We start from the raw sequence: 22,500 nt of genomic DNA, 5'->3' as shown, positions 1-22,500 counted from the left end.
GTAAACATGGTTTTGTTTATTTAGCTTATTTGAGTGCAATTAACCTTAGCAATGAACCAAGAAGCCTGCATGCACACACACACACAGTATAATAAGGCTGTACTGCATCACACAATGTCTAACCATAGACTGTAAAAAAGATGGACGACACCCAGACATGTCCAGACATGGCCAGATAGATACGGGACCAGACATGTGCAGTCGTGAGCAGGAAGTAAAGCCGCAAAATCAAGGCCGCGCCCTCATTCTCGCTGAATCAAACGCAAGCACATGCCCCGCACTTTTCTTAAGTGGTCTCTGTCTGCTCTGTTCCTGATAGAAACTACAGTAAATGACAGAAACTATCTTTGGAAAAACGATATGTGAAGTGTAATTGAATTGTTTAGTTGGTCTCACGTGCCATTGAATAACATGGGGAGGCGGGATTTATGACCTATACCAGGACCGGTCACTGGGGGGCGATCGAGACGTTTTGGATTCACTTTTGAGGGCTTGTGCGGCACACTTGGGTCTAACCATAGACTGTAAAAAAGATGGACGACGCCCCTTCGCTCTTTTCCATCAGAGGGAACTGAAGCCGTCAGTGTTTCGATATGACGCTGACATCTTGGAACTTGAGTCTGCGCACTTGCGTGTTTCGGGACCAGTCATGCGCAGTCGTGAGCAGGAAGTAAAGCCGCGAAATCAAGGCCGCGCCCTCATTCTCGCTGAATCAAACGCAAGCACACGCCCCGCACTTTCATTAAGTGTCCTCTGTCTGCTTCGTTCTTCTCCAATGTTGTCTGCTGATTGCAGAACCTCGTTAAAATAAGGTAAATACAACTATTAACCACATAGTCAACATTATTAAAAAAAGTCCGCTGGTGCTTCAGTGACTACAGAACCTGTCAATCACAGCTGTCAATCATGATGTCAGAGCACCGTTTTTATCATCACATAACTAACTAAAAACAAACTTATTTTAAAAACGAACACTTGAAATTACATCAACGTGATGGAAACTACAGTAAATGACAGAAACTATCTTTGGAAAAAAGGATATGTGACGTGTAATTGAATTGTTTAGTTGGTCTCACGTCCTGTTGAATAACATGGGGAGGCGGGGTTTATGACCTATACTAGTACCCGCCACTGGGGGGCGATCAAGACGTTTTGGCTTCACTTTTGAGGGCTTGTACGGCACACTTGGGTCTAACGCACACAGACTGCCCTTGTTGACCTCAAAGTCCCTGTAAAGGCAATTCTAAAAAAAATTGTAAACCGATTATAAATGTTAGAAATGTATTGCTAAAACTTATTACAGGAGCATACTCCTGAAATGTGGAGTTAGACCTTAAACATTTTTTCACCATTGCTATTTTCCAGATTTTTTGGGCGGGGCTAAAACAGGGCTCGATGACGCACCGGAGCCCCTGAGCTCGTAGACACGCCCCTACTTGATGATGCACTGAGGCTGGCCCCTCCTCTAACAATAGAGCACATTCGCATCAGTTTGCCGCTTAATCGCGAGTGACTCCCAGTACTATTAGTTACTACAACCTACAGTTTTCTAGCTAGCTATGCCTTCGACATGGAAGTGCGTAGGCTACTACCTGGATGCGATCATGTACAAAACAGATCGGTGTCTTTATTTAAATTTCACCGCCAACATCCGCCTCTGTAGGGATCATTTAACACGGGATTGTTTTATAAACTTTCGTCAGAGACAAATGGGATTCACTGATAATCCGCTGTTACTGGTGAACGGGGCCGAACCGACTATCTCCCGCCTCAGTCGTCATCCTGCCGTCCCGAAAGCAGTTTCACCTAATATCACCGCTGACAGCTTTCCCGCGAGTGGGCGTGGTTTCAGGGCAGCCAGTGGACACGCCCCCAGCGTTTGAGAGCATTTTTTTCAAGATTTTGATAGCTTATTTTATGTACTTGCCGGCTTTTTTATCATTCAAATTTGGCTGGGTGGCTAATTACACATTTTTCTGTGGTGTGACAATCTCAGAACACACACTTAATTTTGACTTTACAGGGACTCACACACACACATAAAAGCATTAGCACAACGTTATGCGGGCCGAGGCCTTGACATAAGCAGCTCTCATTCAATAACAAACGAGCAGAGTGTTTAAACTCAGGGTGAGTGTGTGTGTGTGTGTGTGTGTTTAATCCTCTAAATGTTGCTCTGTTCACCTCATCCTTCACAAAGCATTCCTCTCAACCATTCATTCACACACTCTTGATGCTCTCTGCTAAACTCACACCTCTGACCTTACAGTCCACTTTCACACACTCATGCAGGGCTGTATTACAACTACAACATGACCTGGTGTGTGTGACTCATAGTTATAAGCACCGTTCCAAAACCTAGTGAGATGCGTACATAGATAGAATTTCAAAGTGAGCAGTGGGAGCATATGTTACTAGATAACTTGTTTTGGTCAAGTTGTAAGCAGAGCATGTACAGTATTCTGTGCAGAGAAGCGATATACACTCCCATTCAAAAGTTTGAGGTAAGATTTTTTTGTGTGAAAAAACAACTTTTATTCATCATGGATGCATGCATGAGAAGATGATGAGATGACACCAACAAAATCAAAAGATAGCTGTGACTAAATCAACAAGCAATATCGTTGACGAAATTGACGCGACTAAAATGTAGTTAAAAATAAAGACATTACCCAAAATCCCTCTTTGTTTTTATCGAATAAAAAAGGCCACAAAATATCACAGATTTACTTTTTTTTTAAACTTTTACTTTTTAATAATCTTCCACGAGCGTTCATGTTTCCGGTTGCCAGATTGTCAAGAGTTTAAATCCCCTAATCAGACCTTTTCTATTAAAAGGATAAATTTCTTCTCCGAGTTTTACTTAATCTTTGCAATATGGCAACCATCTGCACACCACCGATGATCTGAAAACACCAACAAACAACATGACAAACTGTCATGAGCCGCTTGCGCTGTTTGCTGCAACTAAATCTGCCATCAAACATTCTCAGTGAACTGTAATAAATCCAAACATGAGTGTAATTTGGAATTACTTCACCATTTTTTTATTTTGGAGAGAAGTTTCAAGTCCAGTTTTTATAATGTAAAAATGTGTTCATTTATATCAGTACAAAAGATAAGGTCAAATAAACCATGCATATGAGCTGACATGACACAAAGTGCAATAATTCGGATGAAATGTAAAAAAAAAAATATTCTCAAATGACTACAATCATTGATTAATATTTTTGAGCAACATAATTGTGATCATTAATTTAACCATTACGCAGCATTACAAAAATAAGACTAATGCTACGTTCACGTGCTATGGAAAGTAAGATATTTTCCATTTGTGAACTGGTATTTACCAAGTGTGTTGTGTTCAAGTGCTTTTGTTGTCGTAATGTGGTAAAAAGATGGAGATAAAACTATTTTAGATTGCTTAAGTCATCTGCAAACGCAAGAAAATGATTTATCAAAACTCAAAAGGTAAATAATATGCAGTATATTTTCTAGATAATGATTAGTATATATTTTTACCATTCACGACTCTTGCGGTGCTCTCCGCCATTTTGAAATGGTCAAAGGTTATCTCATCTCGGCAACTGGTCCATCAAAATATTCTACGAGTTGCCCTGTGGAAAATACCACATGAGGGGGTGTTCATGTGCATTTTCCACTTCGGCTTTTGGTATTTACCATAATCACCATAGCACATGAACGCAGCATAAATATAAACATCAAAATAAACTAAGTTTTCATTAAACTAAAACTAGACTAAAATTCCAAGACATTTAGTTGACTAAAACTTAACTAAACCAAATCAGAACAAGGGAGGAAGTCAGTGTAGTGTATAGTGTAAGTATAGTGTGGTCCTTTACCTTTTCCCAGAGAGAAGGCACACGGGCATCGTGGATACAGTGAAATATCTCCTCTAGACTGCTGGACATCACAACCAGACCTCGAATGCCTTTCTCCAGCTCTAACAGAGACAATCTACACACATCCACACTCCAGGGTTAGCACGTCAATATTGATATCTGACATCATATGACTGTTACGCACCACACACACACACACGTACCTGATGGTGTGCAGCAGTGTGTTGTATCTATGAATCTCCTGCAGCAGTACTACATTCAGAGGTGAAAGGTCATCCTTCAACAGCTTCCTAGTACCCTCATAGTCAATCTCAGCGGGAATCTTTTGCAGAACTTCAGCAGAAAGTTCCAACACCTACAAACACAGAGTTAAACATCCACTGAGAGTCCTTTAAAAAATGCAGGAATAAGAGTCTGCACACGTCACACACACCTTGTCTTCCCTGCTGGCTCCAGTGGTGTTGGCGTCAGCGCTGGTGACCTGTGGCTGCAGAGACAGCAGTGTGTGGAAGAGGGTTCGAGCCTCAGTGATCTGGCTGGCGATGTCAGCATTCGGGTGTTGCCCGAATAGTTCTGGATGCTCCAGTGCCGGCAACTGACCAATGAAGTCCAAATAGGAGGCCTGAGGTCCATCACGAGGAACATAGTAAGGGACCAAGGAGGAGACCCTGCGCACACAACAAACAAACAGCTTTTAAAGACTCTGGGCTTTAAAGATTTACTAAACAGGGCAAATTAGTGTGAGACCGTGATTACATAGAAGCGCCAATGGGAGTGGAAAGTTTTGTGGATGATCTATTGACGATCATTTCCATAATGACCAACGCAAACTAGCATAGGGTCGCAGATAATCAGGTGCGGGTGATCTGCCAACAACACAGGCGCAAAATGGGTTAAACATGCTTTTTTTGGGTGGTAAACAGGGCCTGAAATTTAAATTAACACTCGACCAACTGCCAAATGCGGGTGAATTTTTCTATTGGCGGGTAACACTGTCAATCTACCTGCCACATTGGCAGGTAGCCAATGAGAATTGAGTGATTCATTAGGATTTTTACATTTCAACTAAGTCCGCCACTGCGTTTGACTTTAGCTAAAATGTGGCGGCACATTACTGGGGTAAAGAGGCCCGCTGAAACAAACAACCAACAAAAAGATGAGGATGAGAAAGTAAAAGTAGACATTTTAATACAAAGTGGACAATTGGCGACAGTGGCAAGGTTCGTGAGCGGCTGATTTATGACAGCGACTGTTTCGTAACGTTCATGCGATCAGAAAGGCCCTTTTCTGACTACGTTTGGATGTGCGAGTATTAACCTGTTGGTGAGATGGGATGAGATAATGTAACGCTGATGTACTGTAGCCTACAGTACAATGACAGTTGCACAGATGTTTGTGCGTGTGCAACTGTGCATGTTGGGAGTTGGGAACCAGTGAGAAAATATTCGATACCCGGTAACTTTACCAGTAATAACACTATTAATTTAGTTCATAGTTCCTGAATGCTGTAACTAAAAGCTGTCAGGATCTGTCTACGTGACTAAATCAGCCATCAACACAGCCGCGTGTGATTTGTTTACATACGAGCTGCGGTAGGTCTATCTGTTGAGTACATACTAAAATCAATGAATAAAAAGATTTTAAAAAAAAAAGTATGTTCTTAGAGTTATTATTACTACTTGACAGCACTTAAATGTGTATTCTTACAAGTGAAAGAACAATATTGTGAAATTCCCCCTTTTTTTGTCACCTTTAGCCTATATAAAGGTGAAAAAAACCCAGGAATTTCACAATATTGTTCTTTTTACCAGCCATTTTTTTGGCTGAGGCAAAATATGAGGCAAAAAAAAGTGGCTGGTAAAAAGTCTCTGTGGCATGTGAATTTTTAGATCCACCTGCCACAGTGGCCGGTGGCCAAAAAAGTTAATTTCAGGCCCTGGTGGTAAATAATGCTGCAAATATCAGTAAATTGACTTCTCCCACAGATGAATATGCAATAAGGTCAGGCGCAAACATAACCCTGTTCACGCCTCTCCAGTGCTAATTTTTCATTGCGTGTCATCAGTAAATCCTGACAGTAGTATTTTAACACCAAAAGAGTATTTGCGCTGGAGCAAGCTGTTAGTAGATCTGGCCCTAAAACACGTCTACAGGCCTAGAGGCACAAATCTTGTATATTTGGCACAGAAAATGTGCTCAACAATATTTGAATGCAAAAAAGCATATATATGCTTATATATATAGTATATATGTGTGTGTTTGTTCATTTATATGTATACATTCACAGTGCTGAGTAGTAACTGAAATCAGAATCCAAAAATTAAGTACTTTTAATCAGATTAAGAATGTATAATGTATTATGTTACTAACTACAATTTTTGTCTTGAAATTTGGAATCAGTAACTTCCTACAATTTGTAAGGAGTCTACTCAGCATTTCGTGTGTGTGTGTGTGTGTGTGTGTGTGTGTGTGTGTGTGTGTGTGTGTATATATATATATATATATATATATATATATGTATGTATATATACAAACATACATATATATATATATATATATATATATACACACACATACAGTAAAAGTTTGTGTTTACATAATATATGTGGGTGCACAGTGTATAATTATAATTTATATATAAATACACACACATGCTTGTATATATTTAAGAAATATTTTCATGTATACACTGTATATAGATTTATATATAATTTATATTATATATATAAATATTTAATATATAAATAATATTTTTTTTCTTAAATATACATGCATGTGTGTGTGTGTATATATATATATATATATATATATATATATAAAATAATTATACACAGTGTAGCCACATATATTATGTAAATACAAACTTTTATTTTGGATGCGATTAATCGTGATTAATCGTTTGACTATATATATGATATATATTTATATTACTAAAGCGTAAAGAACAATTAAAATAAAATCTGAAAATATATAAAAAAAACTAAATATTAATAACTATTATATTTGTATATTAGTACTAAAAGAACACATTTGTGCACATGTTCTGCTTGTCAGTCATCAAGTTGCACCGCAATGAATAGTTGAATATGTTTCAACTTTGTGTCATTAAGCAAAGTATTTGTGTGAACACTAATGGTTTAATTGGCTCATAAAAATAATGTACGGTCATTTTCATCACATACCCAAAATAACACATCCTTTAGTTTTCATCTAGAGTTCATTTGAAATAACTGAGAGTAGCACAATTTGTCGTCACTAAAACTTCACGGATACTGTAATTACTGGCAATTTCTATTTCACCCACCAACTCCATGCTATTTCCTTTCTCTACCGCCTGAAACTTTAGACCTGCCTCTGCTGTGCACTCAAGTCACCATGGAGGTACTGATTGAAGGTAATTATAGGATGTGGTTGCTATAGTAACAGATGTTCCATTCCATCAGCGTATGTGTGTTGCTGGGTCCTGGAAGACCAGCAGACTGAGTCAGAGGAAGTGGAACACACTTAACACCAGACGCAACGAGATTCAACGTTCGGCCCCATGGGGGAGCTGTTGGTCTTTATTAGATCAGAAGCGTGGCGGCTGAAGAGGACACACGGGAATCCTCACAGCAGGGCAGAGAGGGGTGGCAGGGATCAAAGGGTGCGTGTGTATGATAGCTTGACATATATTCAATGCACAGTTTGTATGTGAGTAAGTAATGAGAAGATCTGTCCGTGAGAGTGTGTGTGCTTTTGGAACCAGTCCGGCCATATGGGGACGCTACATCTCTCCGTTAAATTCAAAACCTGTGACTAAGAGTGACGATCATACAAACACTAAAGTTATTGTACAGTGTTTGGAACCAAATTGAGAGTACAACTGTAGGTTTATTACTGTAGTTTGGAGACAAATCTGTCCCCAAAACTTTTGGGATACTCATAAATAAATTGGACTTAGATAATAGCATTTATAAAACAACAGATGTGTTTAGCTTGATAAAAGTGTATGTGAACTCACTTAAAGAAGGGCGTATCAATAACAGCAGGGCAGAAATATTGGTTGATGTAAGTGGTAAGCAGACGCCGGTCCCAGTCGTCGGTCACATGTCCTCCATAGTTGATCCCAGCGATGAGGAACTTAAGAGCGTCCCAGGGGATTTCCTCATACTCATCCAGATAAAGACTCAGAAGATTCTCACTCACCTGAAAGACAGAGAGATGAGTGATTACTGTAAACACAACCGTACGGATTTCAATGATTGAATCACATCCATGGTATTTAAAAATGTATTTATTTTTTGTAGCCACAGGCAATGCATATTAAACATGCGGCTTATCTTGAGCTTCAAATATTATGTGAAATTTAAGCTAAAATGTGACCAGGATAAAAAGGTGAATAGACAGTGTCATTGAGGGTATGAGCGTGGGTGAGATATCTATATACATATCTATACACAGTGATGTGAATAAGTTTGGACACCCATGCTAAAGTTGCCTAAAAAGAGGAATAAAAAATCATCTTTTGGATATTGATCTTAATGCCTTAATTAGAAAAATGAGGAAAACTCTAACCTTTAAGGACACACATTTTCTTTGTGAATGAATAATGTATCATAAATAAATAAATGTTTTTTCCTCAAAATACAGGGTGCATAAGTCAGGGCACCCCTTTGTTAAATTCCCATAGAGTCAGGCAGATTTTTATTTTTAAAAGCCAGTACTTTCATGGATCCAGGATAATATGCATCCTGATAAAGTTCCCTTGGCCTTTGGAACTAAAATATCCCCACATCATCACACACCATTCACCACACCTAGAGACCGGCATGGGGTACTTTCCATAAGATCATCTTTCAATGCAAATCAAACCAGCTATTAGGCTAACTGAAGTAAAACCATGCCAATCTCTAGGTGTGGTGAATGGTGTGTGATGATGTGGGGATATTTTAATTCCAAAGGCCAAGGGAACTTTATCAGGATGCATATTATCCTGGATCCATGAAATAACTGGCTTTTAAAAATAAAAATCTGCCTGACTCTATGGGAATTTAACATAGGGGTGCCCTGACTTATGCACCCTGTATTTTAAGGAAAAACATTTATTTATTTATGATACATTATTCAATCACAAAGAAAATTTGTGTCCTTAAAGGTTGGAGTTTTCCTCATTTTTCTAATTAAGGCATTAAGATCAATATCCAAAAGATGATTTTTTATTCCTCTTTTTAGGCAACTTTAGCATGGGTGTCCAAACTTATTCACACCACTGTATATAGATATATCACATGGGTCCTACTTCTCAAGTAGGAAAATACAGATATCCTTGTCCTTGAATCTTTCTCTACCTCAAAGTCAGAGTCGTTGAAGCTGTAGATGATGTTCCAGCCGAGCTGCAGGAACTTCCTCCTCTCCAGAATGATGCTGTGGAAGAAGCAGAGATTGAAGAGCAGCTTGCGGTACAGCAGTGGCCGTGAGCAGCGTGAGAACTGAGACTCAGACACCCGCTGATAGAGACGCTTCATATTCCACTTCACCCCCTGCAGAGAAACACCATCACACACACACACAAACCACTTTAATTGCAGCTCACATCATTTCCAACATCTGCCTACAGTGGATGAAGTACATGCGTGTACCCTGGGAGGCTCAGTAGTGATTTTGATGCCCGTCTGCAGGATGGCGATGGGGAATTCTGGGTGAGGGGAGGAGCTCAGCCACAGTCGGAAATCTGGGTGACACTCTTGGACTTGAAACTCCTCTACTAACTTATCCAGCTCGCACATCCAGGAGAGAGACAGGTGACAATTAGCCAGGAACACCCAGTGACCTACCAGAGAGAAAACCAGAGTTTGATTAGCAAACGTGCATTCAATTTTGTACATTTTCTGAATAAAATGTGAATGGTGCTTACTGGTGTTGTGTGATGTGTTTGCTAAGTTCATTTTTAGCATTGCTAGGTTGTTGTTTATTGGCTAAAGTCTGACATCACAACCATGAGCACATTAAAATATGACCGCCACCCACATCAACATTGATTCAGGGGGAGTCATCGAACTCTGAAAGTGTGAAAGCACCCTAAAGCTACAGTAGAAACTTTCCTGAACTCAAACTATATGACTTGAAATGCAATGCAAGTAAGTTTGGATAACAGTGTCTGCTAAATGATAAATTATAGATGTAACTCTAAGCAGCAAAGAGTTTAATTCTCCTCCTGTCAATGTAAAATACAGCTACTTTTGAGTAAAAAGTGGACATTACCGTTACATCTTTTAGGGTCAGTAAGAATTTTAAAATGTTTTTGACAGAAGTCTCTTATAGGGGTGTAACGATACGATACCCTCACGTCACGATTATCACGATACTGAACTCACGATACGATATTATTGCGATACTCCAAGACATATGGTTAAAGGTTAACAGAAAATGTACATTGTGTGTGTAAATGAATCGGCTTGGACTTCGTGCTGATAACCCAAAGCACAGGACAATAGTGACACCAGAATAACAATATTCATGATTCTGAAGCTGAAAATACTGACGTATTTTAGACGAATATGCTTACACCCTTTCACTGACTAGATATATTTAAATTAGGGCTGCCAAACGATTAATCGCATCCAAAATAAAAGTTTGTGTTTACATAATATATGTGGCTGCACTGTGTATACTTTTTTTGTATATATAAATCCACACACATGCATGTACATTTCAGAAAAAAAATATTATTTATATATAAAATATTGATATATAATATAAATCTATATATAGAATATACATGAAAATATTTATTAAATATATGTGTGTATATTTATATATATAAAATAATTATACACAGTGCACAAACATATATTATGTAAACGCAAACTTTTATTTTGGATGCGATTAATTGTTTGACAGACCTAATTTAAAATAATCTAGGCTACTTTTTACACAAATATTCCCCCATTACATTATTATACATTATATATAGTAGTACTACCGACACTAAAACTCTTTTCACTTTTGGGTAAACTTTTCACAATACATATTGTTGCATTTTTGCATTGCGATATATTGTGACGCGCTATATTGTTATTACACCCGTAATCTCTTATGCTCCCCAAGGCTGTATTAAGTTATCAAAAATATGTGTGAAATAACATTACTACTTTAAATAGCTATTTTCTATTTTAATACGTGTTTGTATTCCTGTGAATTTTCAGCATCATCACTCCAGTCTTCAGTGTCACATGATCCTTCAGAAATCACTCTAATATGACGATTTGCTGCTCATGAAACGTTGGTTATTATTATCAGTGGTGGAAACTGTGACACATCTAACTGAAGAAAGTTAAGAGAGAGGAGAGGAAGATACAAACATGAAGATGAATATAGTGTTAAAAACAGAGGCAGAGAGATCACTTCACCATTCGCGACTCCCTCTTTGATCAGCCGCGTTGCGATGGGTGCCTGGCCTTGACCCAGCGAGAGGGCAAAGAAGCGCTGACCCATGCCTGACGTCTCTGCCAGCTGAACCAGTGCTGCCGTTGGGTCCACACCAGGGGACAGCACAAAGATCAGAGGAGTCCTCGTGCTGCTGTCCGCTACAACCTGACACACACACACACACACACACACACACAGGATAAATGGGTTTTGGTATAACTGCAGATAGGTTTGACTGGTTCTATTTTCTCAGTAAATGCAAAAGTCAAAATGCATACAGAAAAAAGGGGGAAAGAATCAATTGCATTTATGTAACCCTGAAACATATCTGATTTATTTCATGCAGTTTCTCTCTGTCTAGAGCGAAACACAGGACAGGAAAATAAATAAAAATGAAAGCCCTGGCATTGGTTGCTGTAGTGTGCTCCAGAGTCAGAAAGCAGGATCACATTCAATTTTCTGAGTTCAAAAGCTGAAAATGTCAGCGTCTTATAGAGTGGTGTCATGGACAAGCTGGGTACATTTCACCTTAACGTAACGTAAAACCCAGGAGCCAGAGTGATATAAAGAACAAAACAAGTTTCTTTGCTTATTGATTTTTATCAATACTAAGCTGTCTTTCGCTCTGTGTGTGTGTGTGTGTGTGTGTGTGAACGTGTGCTACAGGTTAACCCTATGTTATGGAGACAAAGGTTGCATTTACAATGATCTTTTGACCATATCCGATTTTTAGTCCCGCCTGTTTACATTCACTTTAGACACGACTGGTATCCGATATCAGTGTTCACATTAAAGGAGTAGTTCACTTTAAAACTTTTGCTGATAATTTACTCACCCGCATGTCATCCAAGATGTCCATGTCTTTCTTTCTTCAGTCGAAAAGAAATGAAGGTTTTTGATGAAAACATTCCAGGATTTTTCTCCATATAATGGACTTCAATGGGAACCAAACGGTTCAAGGACCAAAAGAGACTTTCAGTGCAAACTGTAAACTGTTCAAAGGGCTTTAAACGATTCCAGACGATGAATAAGGGTCTTATCAAGCGAAACGATTACTCATTTTAAAAAAATAAATAACAAAGTTTAAGTTTTATAAGCTCAAATGGTCGCCTTGCTCTGTTCTGTGATGAGCGTTCGTGACTCTCCTGTTCAAACTTGTTCATCAAAATGAACGAATCTTTTCCCGAGTCAATTCACTCATTTCGCTCGTTGGATGAACCAAATGACACGAAAAAAGATTCGTTCATTTTGATAAACAAGTTTGAACAGGAGAGTCACAAACGCGCATCACAAAACAGAGCAAGGAGAGCATTTGAGCTTATAAAACTTAAACTTTGTTATTTATTAATTAAATGAGCGATCGTTTCGCTTGATAAGACCCTTATTCATCGTCTGGAATCGTTTAAAGCTCTTTGAACAGTTTGCACTGAAACTCTCATTTGGACCTTGAAACGTTTGGTTCCCATTGAAGTCCATTATATGGAGCAAAATCCTGGAATCCTTAATTTCTTTTCGACTGAGGAAAGAAAGACATGGACATCTTGGATGACATGGGGGTGAGTAAATTATCAGCAAAAGTTTTTTTTTAAAAGTGAACTACTAATTCCTTGCCCAAAATGATTATCTGTGATCACTTTACTATTACAGTATATAATTCATGTCAGGTGGCCATGATTATTTGCCAGTATGGACAAGATAACAGCCGTCATGGATATTTTGGAGCACAGAATCTGACCGAACGGATATATACAGCCAGGAAAATAACAGTAATTTTCCTGTTATTGTATCTACAGCTCGTTAGATCTAGAACTCGTCAGTGAAATAAAGAGAGTAGCTTAACAGTGAAGCTTGTTGGCTTAATTACAGTGAAGTTATCACCCCATAATGCAGCTTACAGTGGTGAAGCTGTTTTATTTATAAAGCTCACAAGGCAGAGGTTGAAAACCAGCTCCTGAATGGTTCAGTGTGCGCAATTTCTTTCCTTTATAAAGTTTCCACGTCAATAAAACAGCTGCGAGTGAGCGCATGTAGATCTGGTTCATAATACAATATTAAAAAGCGTTCTTTGTGGGCAAACGTGTCGCCCTCTCCTTGTGGTGCATTGGAAGACGTTGGTCGGATGTCCAGATATCGGATATGTATCTGATTTAAAACCACATTTTGAAGTGGCTCAGATTGGATGTGAAAAAAATCGGATCTTTGTGTTTAAATATGTACGAGTCAGATGTAAGTAAAAAATCCGATTTTAAATGCAGCCAAAATGTCCTCACAAAGATGACAAATGGTGACATTTTTGGTCTCCATGAGGAAAACAGCTGCGTGTAGAAATGTAGACTTTCTGTGATGGGTAGATGTGTGTGTGTGTGTGTGTCACTCACAGCCTTCATGTTGAGGATGGGCGGCTCTACGAACTGAGAGCCCAGGTTGTTGATGATGAAAGCCGTGACGCAGATAGAGATGCGATCCTGACGGAGAGATCGTACGATCAGCATCTTCTGTAGCTCATTGCAGCTGTTCTCCCATTCTCCTGCGCAGAGAGAGAGAAAGAGAGGCAGATTGTGGCATTCAAAGCCAGAAAGAGAAAAGAAGAGGGAAATTAAGAAACAAGCTGATAATGTGTTTCACTCCACTAACTTTAAAAGGGGATATTTCATTGACTTCTATTAATGATATTTTCTCTTCCCTTACTAGATGTTTTTTTATTAAAGTGCCCGAACTGAATGATGTTTGCTTCTGTTAATGATTCCCACACGTGCATTCTTCTGCTCATATAGACCATACAACTCTGACATTGGCTCTGATTTCTAAACGTCTCTATTGTGAATCGAAACCACAGTGACCAGCGTAATCCAACCTGATTCCCAAAACAAATGATTCTTCCGAGTCAATTCTTTTTAGTGAACACCACAACCGATGTAATTTAACCCGATTCCCAAACAAATTATTTTACGAGCTGTTTTTAAAACCATAGACAGTTTACAGTGTAATCGATCCCAACTCTTAAAACTAATGACTCTTATGAGCCGACCACCGACCGGTGTAATTCAACACCGATTCCCCCCGAAATGACCCCTATGAGTAGTGAATCAAAATCATATATCACAATCAGTGTAATCCAACCTCATTCCCCCCAAAAAATGATTCTTAAAACAGATTATTTTTAATGAATCAAAGCCATACACCACAACCAGTGTAATCCAACCTGATTCTCAAAATGATGACAGAGAATCAATCATGATTTACCAAGGCACACGACACTTCAAACGGTGTAGTAACTGACTGGTTGTTCATATCAAATCCAGTTAAAGTTCTCATCATTTGGCAATGGAATTAAATGTGCTTTCCCAAATATTTCACGTTTGTTCATATAGCACTTTAGACAATTCAGCTGCTTAACAGTGATAAATAAGAAAATAATGATTCAAAGATGCTAACAGATCGCACTATTGGATGAGAAATGCTATAAAGCAGCTCTAAAAAGACAATAGTGTCTATAAATATGGTAACACTTTACAATAAGGTTCATTAGTTAACATTAATTAAATACCTTAGTTAACATGAACTAAGAATGAACAATACTTATACAGCATTAATTCATCTTAGTCAATGTTAATTTCGACATTTACTAATACATTATTAAAATCAAAGGTTTTGTTTGTTAACATTAGTTAATGCACTATGAACTAACGTGAACAAACAATGAAAAGCTGTATTTATATTAACTAATATTAACAAAGATTAATAAATGCTGTAACAAATGTATTGTTCATTTTTAGTTCATGTTAGTTAATACATTAAATAATGTTAACTAATGAACCTTATTGTAAAGTGTTACCATAAATATCTATAAATAATGCTATAAAGCAGCTCTAAAAAGACAATAGTGTCTATAAATATCTATAAATAATGCTATAAAGCAGCTCTAACAAAGACAATAGTGTCATAACTCAGCAGGAGTCAGTTCAGTGTTGATTCAGTTCAGTTCAATAACTGTGAAGTTTAACAATTATGAAATGAGTTCAATTCAGCTATTATGCCGCTATGGAGAAAGAGTGATGTCATCATCCTGCTCAGTTCATTTCTCATCCAATAGTGTATTTCTTCCTCAAAAGCACTAAAGGAATCATTATTCAAACATTTAAGGAACAAGAATTGTTAAGAGCTATCACAATCAGAATTGTTAAATTCCTTACAATCTCTATCCCGACCCTTATACCTAACCTCATCCTGCTCCCATAATGTACACAAAACTTGACACACTATACCAGGAAGTGGGGCTTTCTCTGGCTCCGGATTGGTGTACCAGAGGTGCCAGTCTCGAGGGTACTGCTCAAACGAGGCCATGAGTCCATGGAAATTAGTCAGTTTATCCAGTTCACTTATGTTGTCCCAGTTAGAGTCCAACAGCCAGTTGGAGCAGGGGTTATCCATCTGCTTCTCCTTATCCAGAACCTAACACAAACACACAAACACACACACACACACACACACACAGAGCGCTTTCTGTAACATAAGGACTTTTTTCATTTTTAAACTAGTCATGTCAATCTTTTCCTATAATTCACTTTCACACACACACACACACACACTCAAACACTCACCAGTCCCCCACGGAGGAAGAAGCTATATTCATCCATGCTGAGCTTCCCAGACGCCTCCAGGATCTTGGCACACATGTGGAAACTGAACAGGAGCTTGTGACACTCAAACAGTCCTCGACAGGTGTATCTGCAAACGGATCAAACACTCTGCTTAACGTTATTAAAACACATCACAACTATAAGATGACAACGGCATATGTGTGTGCATAAAGTACCCAGTAGTTATACTTGAGTTACAAATAAAAAGATAACCCATGATAAAAAGATAACTTATGACACAAATACTTGAGTAGATGCTTTATTACATGCAGAGTAATGAAAAATATGAGTAAATGGTAAAAACAGGGGCATGAGCTGATCACAATGTAGTTGAATGGTTGGAGTGGAGTGCTAAAGTCTGTTATATATATATATAATATAGATGACTCACTTCAAATAGTTCTTCACAAGAGCCGTTCAAGAGAGTGTGTGAGCTGTCAGACAGACCCATAACTTGTGATTTCAATTCAGACTAATCGTTCTAAGCAATTTATGAACAAATCATACAATTGTTTGAGAATTAAACATCAATCCCGACATGTCAAGGTCACTTTGTTTTATTGAAACTAATTCCATAGCTACAATTTATGCATATACATTTATGTTTTTCCAACAGTTTTGCACCTAATAAAGTTTTTTATCACAAAATTTGCGTACTTGTTTACATGAGAAAAAAAAATAGTTTTTATGTCTTTTCGAATCAAGCTGTAATTTTGTCTACATTTAATTGTGTGTAATTAGAATAAGCATAATTGTAACAAAATGCTATATACATGCACTAATGATAAAAAGTTGGGGGTTTTAAGAAATCATTGATAAAAAGTGAATGCATAAACATTGTTACATTTAAAAATGTAGTTATTTCTACTCATAAGAGAATCCTTAAACGACTAATCATGGTTTCCTCAAAAACATTAAGCAGTTTTCAGTTTTGATAATAATAAGAAATGTTTCTTGAGCAGCAAATCATCATATTAGAGTGATTTCTGAAGAATCATGTGACACTGAAGACTGGAGTAATGATGCTAAAAATTCAGCTCTGCCATTTAAGGGATAGTCCACTTTTTTTGGAAATAGGCTCATTTTACCACTCCCCCATATATTTTTTTCCTACTATGGAAGTCAATGAGACCAGAAACTGTCTGGTTACTGATATTACTCTAAATATCAGAAAATCGGCTGAATGGATTTGAAAACGGCAAAACTCAACTGTTTAACGGAGTGGTAAAATGTGGTAAAATGAGCCTATTTCCAAAAAAAGTGGAGTGTCCCTTTAAATTAAGAAATTGTATTTTAAAATGATTAAACTCTGGGGCATAAAAGTGCAAGGAAAGTGGAAGTGTTTTAAAAAAAAACTGCCAAGTATTTCTCCTTTACGCCTCTGTAATGATATGCATGCATAGGCGGAAATCGCGGGGGGGTCGGGGGGGTCAGGACCCCCCCTATCTGAGGGTTGTCCCCCCCCAAAAAAACCATTAAAATATGTGTATTGTAAATAATGTAATGATATATTCTTAAAATAATTAAGAAATAAAATAACACAAATGCAAACGGGGCAATTACGTAAAAAGCGTACTAAACATTTTGAGACCCCCCTCCCTTGCCTCACAGTGCGTTGGTCCACCGCCTCCGTCCCTTTTACCTCAGACACACACATTCCGGTGGCGGGAGAGAAAAACATAGTGTTTGAATAGTTGTGGAACTCCAGTAAAGTAGGTCGCACACCGGACGAGAAGCGTAGCGGCGCGTCGCGCAGCGCCACGTCTTTAAAATTCGAACACATTATTCTCTATGAGTGTACACACACCGGCGGCGCCGTTCGGCGTCTGTCCGCGGCGCCCAGCAACGGCTCAGGACCGTGTTCAAAACCCTGCTGCGCCACAGAGCGCCATTTACATAGTTTTATATACAATTTTAATTATTTTTGTCTCAAATCGTTGCTAATAGATCCTGACTTCGCCCTATGCTGCAATATACATTTAGTTTTGCATTCATTTACAGAAATCAGCTGCTTGAATGACAATTGCTGATGTTATTGGATTTTTCAGGTGAGATTCTCAATTCATTCAGTTAACGGATGCTCTTCAGACCGCAGACTCAGCAACGATTGTATTTAATTGTACATAACAATAATAACAGACACTATCTTCATGTCATTAAACATTACAATATTGCTGGCCATACACTGATGAGAAAGTCCGGGTGCGCTGTGCATTTAGATTCTAACGCTTTCACTGTGATTTAGTTGGTTTATATCATGTAATATAACTTAGTTAAAGAATGAGTCAATGAATGAAATGAAATCGCTGCGCGAGGAGAGTATGTAAACAGATTCGTCGCTGGCTTAAACCAGAAAGAAATTTTAAGAAGTATAATGAAATGGTCTCCATGCTACACTAATAATAGTAACGTTAGTAAGGCTTTCCTCTGTATTTTTTTGCCTGTATTATTGGTGTCCCCTTCAAAATTTGGTCTTGAGAATTGTTATGTTTATTGTCCCCCCCAACATTTTGATGAAATTTTCGCCCCTGTATGCATGTGCGTGAGTGTGTTTTCAGACCTGTAGACGGCATAAGTGTGGTGTCTGTTGAGGTTGTTTATCCTCTCCTCCAGTTTGTGGCTGCGAGGGCTGCTCTCTATACTCAGGGTGAACAGGTTGATGTAGGCGTCCAAAGAGTACTGATACATGGGGTCTATACAGCCCAGATCATTCAGTACAAAGAACAGAATGGACGCCCTCTGGGCACAGGGGCGGTAGGCCTGAACACACACACACACACACACAGATGGGTGTCTATAGCTTTATCTGCATCTCCTGCTATCAACATCCTCATCTCAGCAGTCTTTTTATCTGTCTGCCTTATTCAGAGCTGCAATCTTTAATCCAATCTGGCAACCCTTTCAGCACCATCTCTCTCTCCTTGACCTCCCCCTCATCCCTCTCTCTCTCTCACCTCTCTGGCAGTATCGATTTGGCTCTCGGTCAGTTCGCTGATCTCTAGTTGTTCTGCGACCTCAGTGGCCGTGACTTTGGAGGTCTGAAGAGTGTTCACCAGCTGAACGTCATCCAGCAGGGAGCCGGTCGCCTCGTTCAGCAACCTGCACACACACAGACACACACACACACACAAAGGAAACGGATGAGTGAGATGTGCTAGTATAAATACACAGATTTTTATAGCTGCTGATGTGTTAGTGGCACTCATATAAAGGTGTTAATGGTGTGCCGTGACACATGTAAGAGTGTGTGCCGCCCACCGCAGGATCTCGTCCTCCAACTCCTGCAGTTTCCTCTTGCCAGAGGCGATGTTGATCACCAAAGAGTCCTTCTGTTCCTCCAGCTCAGGACGCTCCTTCCTCACGACGATCCCCAGCAGCTGGGCCTCCAGACCCTGACGCACACAGAGTTATATTTCATCCTCAAAGACGAAAACAAGCGAAATCGTGGAAACAAGCGAAAATAACACAAACACTGACCTGTTCTTTAACGGCAAAGTTGACGATGGTGGTTTTGGAAGAGATCTCAGGGCTGTAATGTGGATTGGACAGTTTGGTGGTCATGTAGAAACGAAAATCTGGACTGTATTCCACCTCTTTGTCTCCCAGCTTTAACAAAAAACGCCCACCTGCAGAACATTTCCTTGTCAGATTTGAACCTACAAGGCTGGAAATGTAATCACAATCACAGTGCCACAATCAAGTGTCTTGCCCTGGAGATAATTTCACTGGCCTTAAGACATTTTTTTTCTTTTTCTGTTTGCTATTTTAGCAATATATATTAACTAAAAAGCAACTTGCTCTGACATATCTTAAAATATGTAACAGATTTATGCACACCAGTAATGTTTTTTCTAAGGCATGTTTATTAAAGCTACTTAAGGCGAGGCACTAGGGCTGGGTATCGATTCACATTTGAATTTCGATTCGATTACGATTCACAAGCTCTCAGTTCAATTCGATTTCGATTCTCGATTAAATTTTCGATTTCAATTCTCGATTCCTGATTTGATTCTCGATTCGACTATAATGAAGATGTAATACAAATCCTATATTTATAAAAAAGAACAGTGGACATAAGTTTACTAGTGGTTAATTAATACAAGGAAATTAAGAGCCATAAACCTGTATATAAAACTCTTTTTATTTTAGGTACACTAAATGCATACAGAGAATAAACAGGATTTTGATGCAATATGCAAAAAAAAGTCAGAACAGTCGCACAGCTTGATCAAACAGTATCATGTTATTTTATGTTTAAGATAGATATAGATAAATAAATATATAAATATTTAGACATTTTTTTTTACATTGATCTTACCTAAATGGTAATGTAATTTTTTTGTTTATTTTTGTTTTTTGTTTTAAGAGTTTATGTATGGAAGCTTGATTTCAATCTTTGAATTAAATTGAAAAAAGTAGCACAAATAAATACAATAGAATAAAGACACAAATTAAGAGACATTTTGGGGTAGTTTTTGGGTATGTCAGAAATACTACAGAAACTGAATAAAGTAATCCAATGTAAAATAACACTGGATAGTCTTTTTAGTCCAGACTGAATTAAATACAAAGGCTTTTAATTCTGATTGCTTACAATTAATACTATATTCTGTTGTTATGACAACAGAATGACTGACACAAATGGCTGCGTTCACTTTAAGAACTAGTGCGCAAATCCATTACTGTTTCATTAACTTTCTCTCACACGCGTTTAATGCTAATTTAAGACATTACCGACTGTCTTTACGAGGTTACTCACCAAGACCAGAGTTTTGACATAATGTCGCGTGTTTTAACTGTTAAAGTGATATAATCCAGGGACAAAACTTTTGTTTCTGGCGAGATGTTTGTGAGGCAGATTTAGGCTGTAACGTTACTGTGCACGCAGTGAAAGACATCTCTGAGAGTCCGCGAGCATGGCATGGTTTAACATTGCTTGTAAAACACAAAAAGACGTGAAAATGATAAACGTTAGTTACGATCATAGGTTATGATGCAATGCTGGCCCGATTGTTAAGTGAATATTCCGTCATGTCCCGACTCCTGAACGCGTGTGTGTATCGACAGCTGTAGCGCTTGGCGCTTGCCTAGTGCAGAGAGACGAGAAGATGCAGCATCGCGTCCGCGAGCCCTTTATATGGAAAAAATTGATTCGTGGCCGTTGAGAATCGATTTTGAATCGAACACATTTTAAAAAACGATTAATCGAAAAATCGATTTTTTTGCCCAGCCCTACGAGACACGGCAGGCAAAAACATCGTTGTTTTTTTTAATGGTCAATTTTGAGATTTTGGGCTATTTGTATTCAATAACATCATGTCTTTTAGACTTGTGCTGAAAAAAAGTCCAAAATACACATTTAGGTCTTTATTTTACTACACTTTGTCTATTTGCGTGTGTAGATTTCACCTAAAATCCTCAAAAGTTGGCCTTCTAAATCATCCAGCCGCTCCGTGATCGCACACACCGTTAGAAAGCTCTCGCTCTCCTCTTCAATGCTGTCGGATCCAAATATGGTCATTTCCTGTTTATCAGCAACCAATCATGATAGTAAAATGGGCCATTTAACTCGAAATGGGCAATCCCCTAAAAATCTTTAAAGGCCGTTTTCGCACACTTCTAGCGACGATTTTCCACTTTTGTAGCACCTACAGTACATACATCAAACTTTATTCCTAACTATATTGTGAAGGTTTGTTCAGAGGGATTTGTTGATATATCATTCTTGGCCTCATTTATATGACATTTTATGCCTAAAAATAGGGCGCAAATCTATTTTTAAGGCTACTGGCAGTATTTTCTGATTTACAGGGTAACAAAAGGAGATATTCATAATCCCCTCTGAATATTTCAACAAAATGCAAACATAATTTTGAACCTTGTTTTTTTCCAATGGTCAGATTCATCACATCAAAATATATGCAAATTACTGCATATTTAGATATAGCCTGATTAGCATATTTAAAGATAAAATTACAGAAAATTGCAATACATTTTTTTTAGTTCAGAATTGAACTAATCCTGGTTTAATCTGAGCCCTGTCTGTGAAACCGGGGCATAGTTTTTGTTTTTGTGTGATTTTATTTCATTTTATCATTATTTCATTATGATTTACAACACATAAATATATTTGTCAAGTTAAATAACCTTTACATATTTAACTTAGAAATATATCCATAATGTATACCGATATACCAATCTAAAAATGCATTCAGGGCTCTTGACACTGTATTGATAAACACACAATGAACCCATGACATCATGCCCCTTCTTTCATCCTTATTCTCAAGCACTTTTTTTCAGTCAATGTGAGCTGTGTGTGGGGACTAACCAACTCGCGTGAGGGACTTGTTGAGGATGGGGGCCAGTGAAGGATCTAGTTCCTCTTGGACGTTCTGCAAGAGAACCGGGGAACCAAACTGCACCGCATTCTCCAGGATCCGCAAAAAATCCGGCATCTGCAGGTCGATCACCTTCAACCCCTGGCAAAGAGAAAGACAACATGAGGACTAGACGAGAGCATGAAGGACACGCAGAGGACAAGAAAATGACATCAACTAAGGAGAAAAAAAAGTAATGGTAGCAGAGAG

General features: G+C 38.4%; 1 protein-coding gene across 1 annotated transcript in view; it reads right to left on the bottom strand.

Annotated features, from left to right (window-relative positions):
- The window catches only part of dnah2 (dynein, axonemal, heavy chain 2), a 224,084-nt gene that overhangs the window by 13,037 nt on the left and 188,547 nt on the right, over nucleotides 1-22,500 (bottom strand). Inside the window, exons 70-84 of the mRNA XM_089130887.1 lie at nucleotides 22,242-22,392; nucleotides 19,388-19,536; nucleotides 19,169-19,302; nucleotides 18,865-19,009; nucleotides 18,471-18,670; nucleotides 15,872-15,998; nucleotides 15,536-15,722; nucleotides 13,649-13,797; nucleotides 11,252-11,435; nucleotides 9,482-9,672; nucleotides 9,191-9,382; nucleotides 7,864-8,048; nucleotides 4,297-4,531; nucleotides 4,067-4,218; nucleotides 3,864-3,978 (exon numbers count right to left, since the gene is read on the bottom strand). Coding sequence (XP_088987013.1) covers nucleotides 3,864-3,978; nucleotides 4,067-4,218; nucleotides 4,297-4,531; nucleotides 7,864-8,048; nucleotides 9,191-9,382; nucleotides 9,482-9,672; nucleotides 11,252-11,435; nucleotides 13,649-13,797; nucleotides 15,536-15,722; nucleotides 15,872-15,998; nucleotides 18,471-18,670; nucleotides 18,865-19,009; nucleotides 19,169-19,302; nucleotides 19,388-19,536; nucleotides 22,242-22,392 — 2,496 coding nt within the window. The remainder of the gene's footprint in view (nucleotides 1-3,863; nucleotides 3,979-4,066; nucleotides 4,219-4,296; nucleotides 4,532-7,863; nucleotides 8,049-9,190; nucleotides 9,383-9,481; nucleotides 9,673-11,251; nucleotides 11,436-13,648; nucleotides 13,798-15,535; nucleotides 15,723-15,871; nucleotides 15,999-18,470; nucleotides 18,671-18,864; nucleotides 19,010-19,168; nucleotides 19,303-19,387; nucleotides 19,537-22,241; nucleotides 22,393-22,500) is intronic.

Source organism: Pimephales promelas, chromosome 1, assembly GCF_988280905.1.
Source record: "Pimephales promelas chromosome 1, fPimPro1.hap1.1, whole genome shotgun sequence".
In the NCBI taxonomy this organism is placed as follows: Eukaryota; Metazoa; Chordata; class Actinopteri; order Cypriniformes; family Leuciscidae; genus Pimephales; species Pimephales promelas.
Note: the sequence above shows the minus strand (reverse complement) of the source record. Positions and strands in the feature narration are given on the sequence as shown.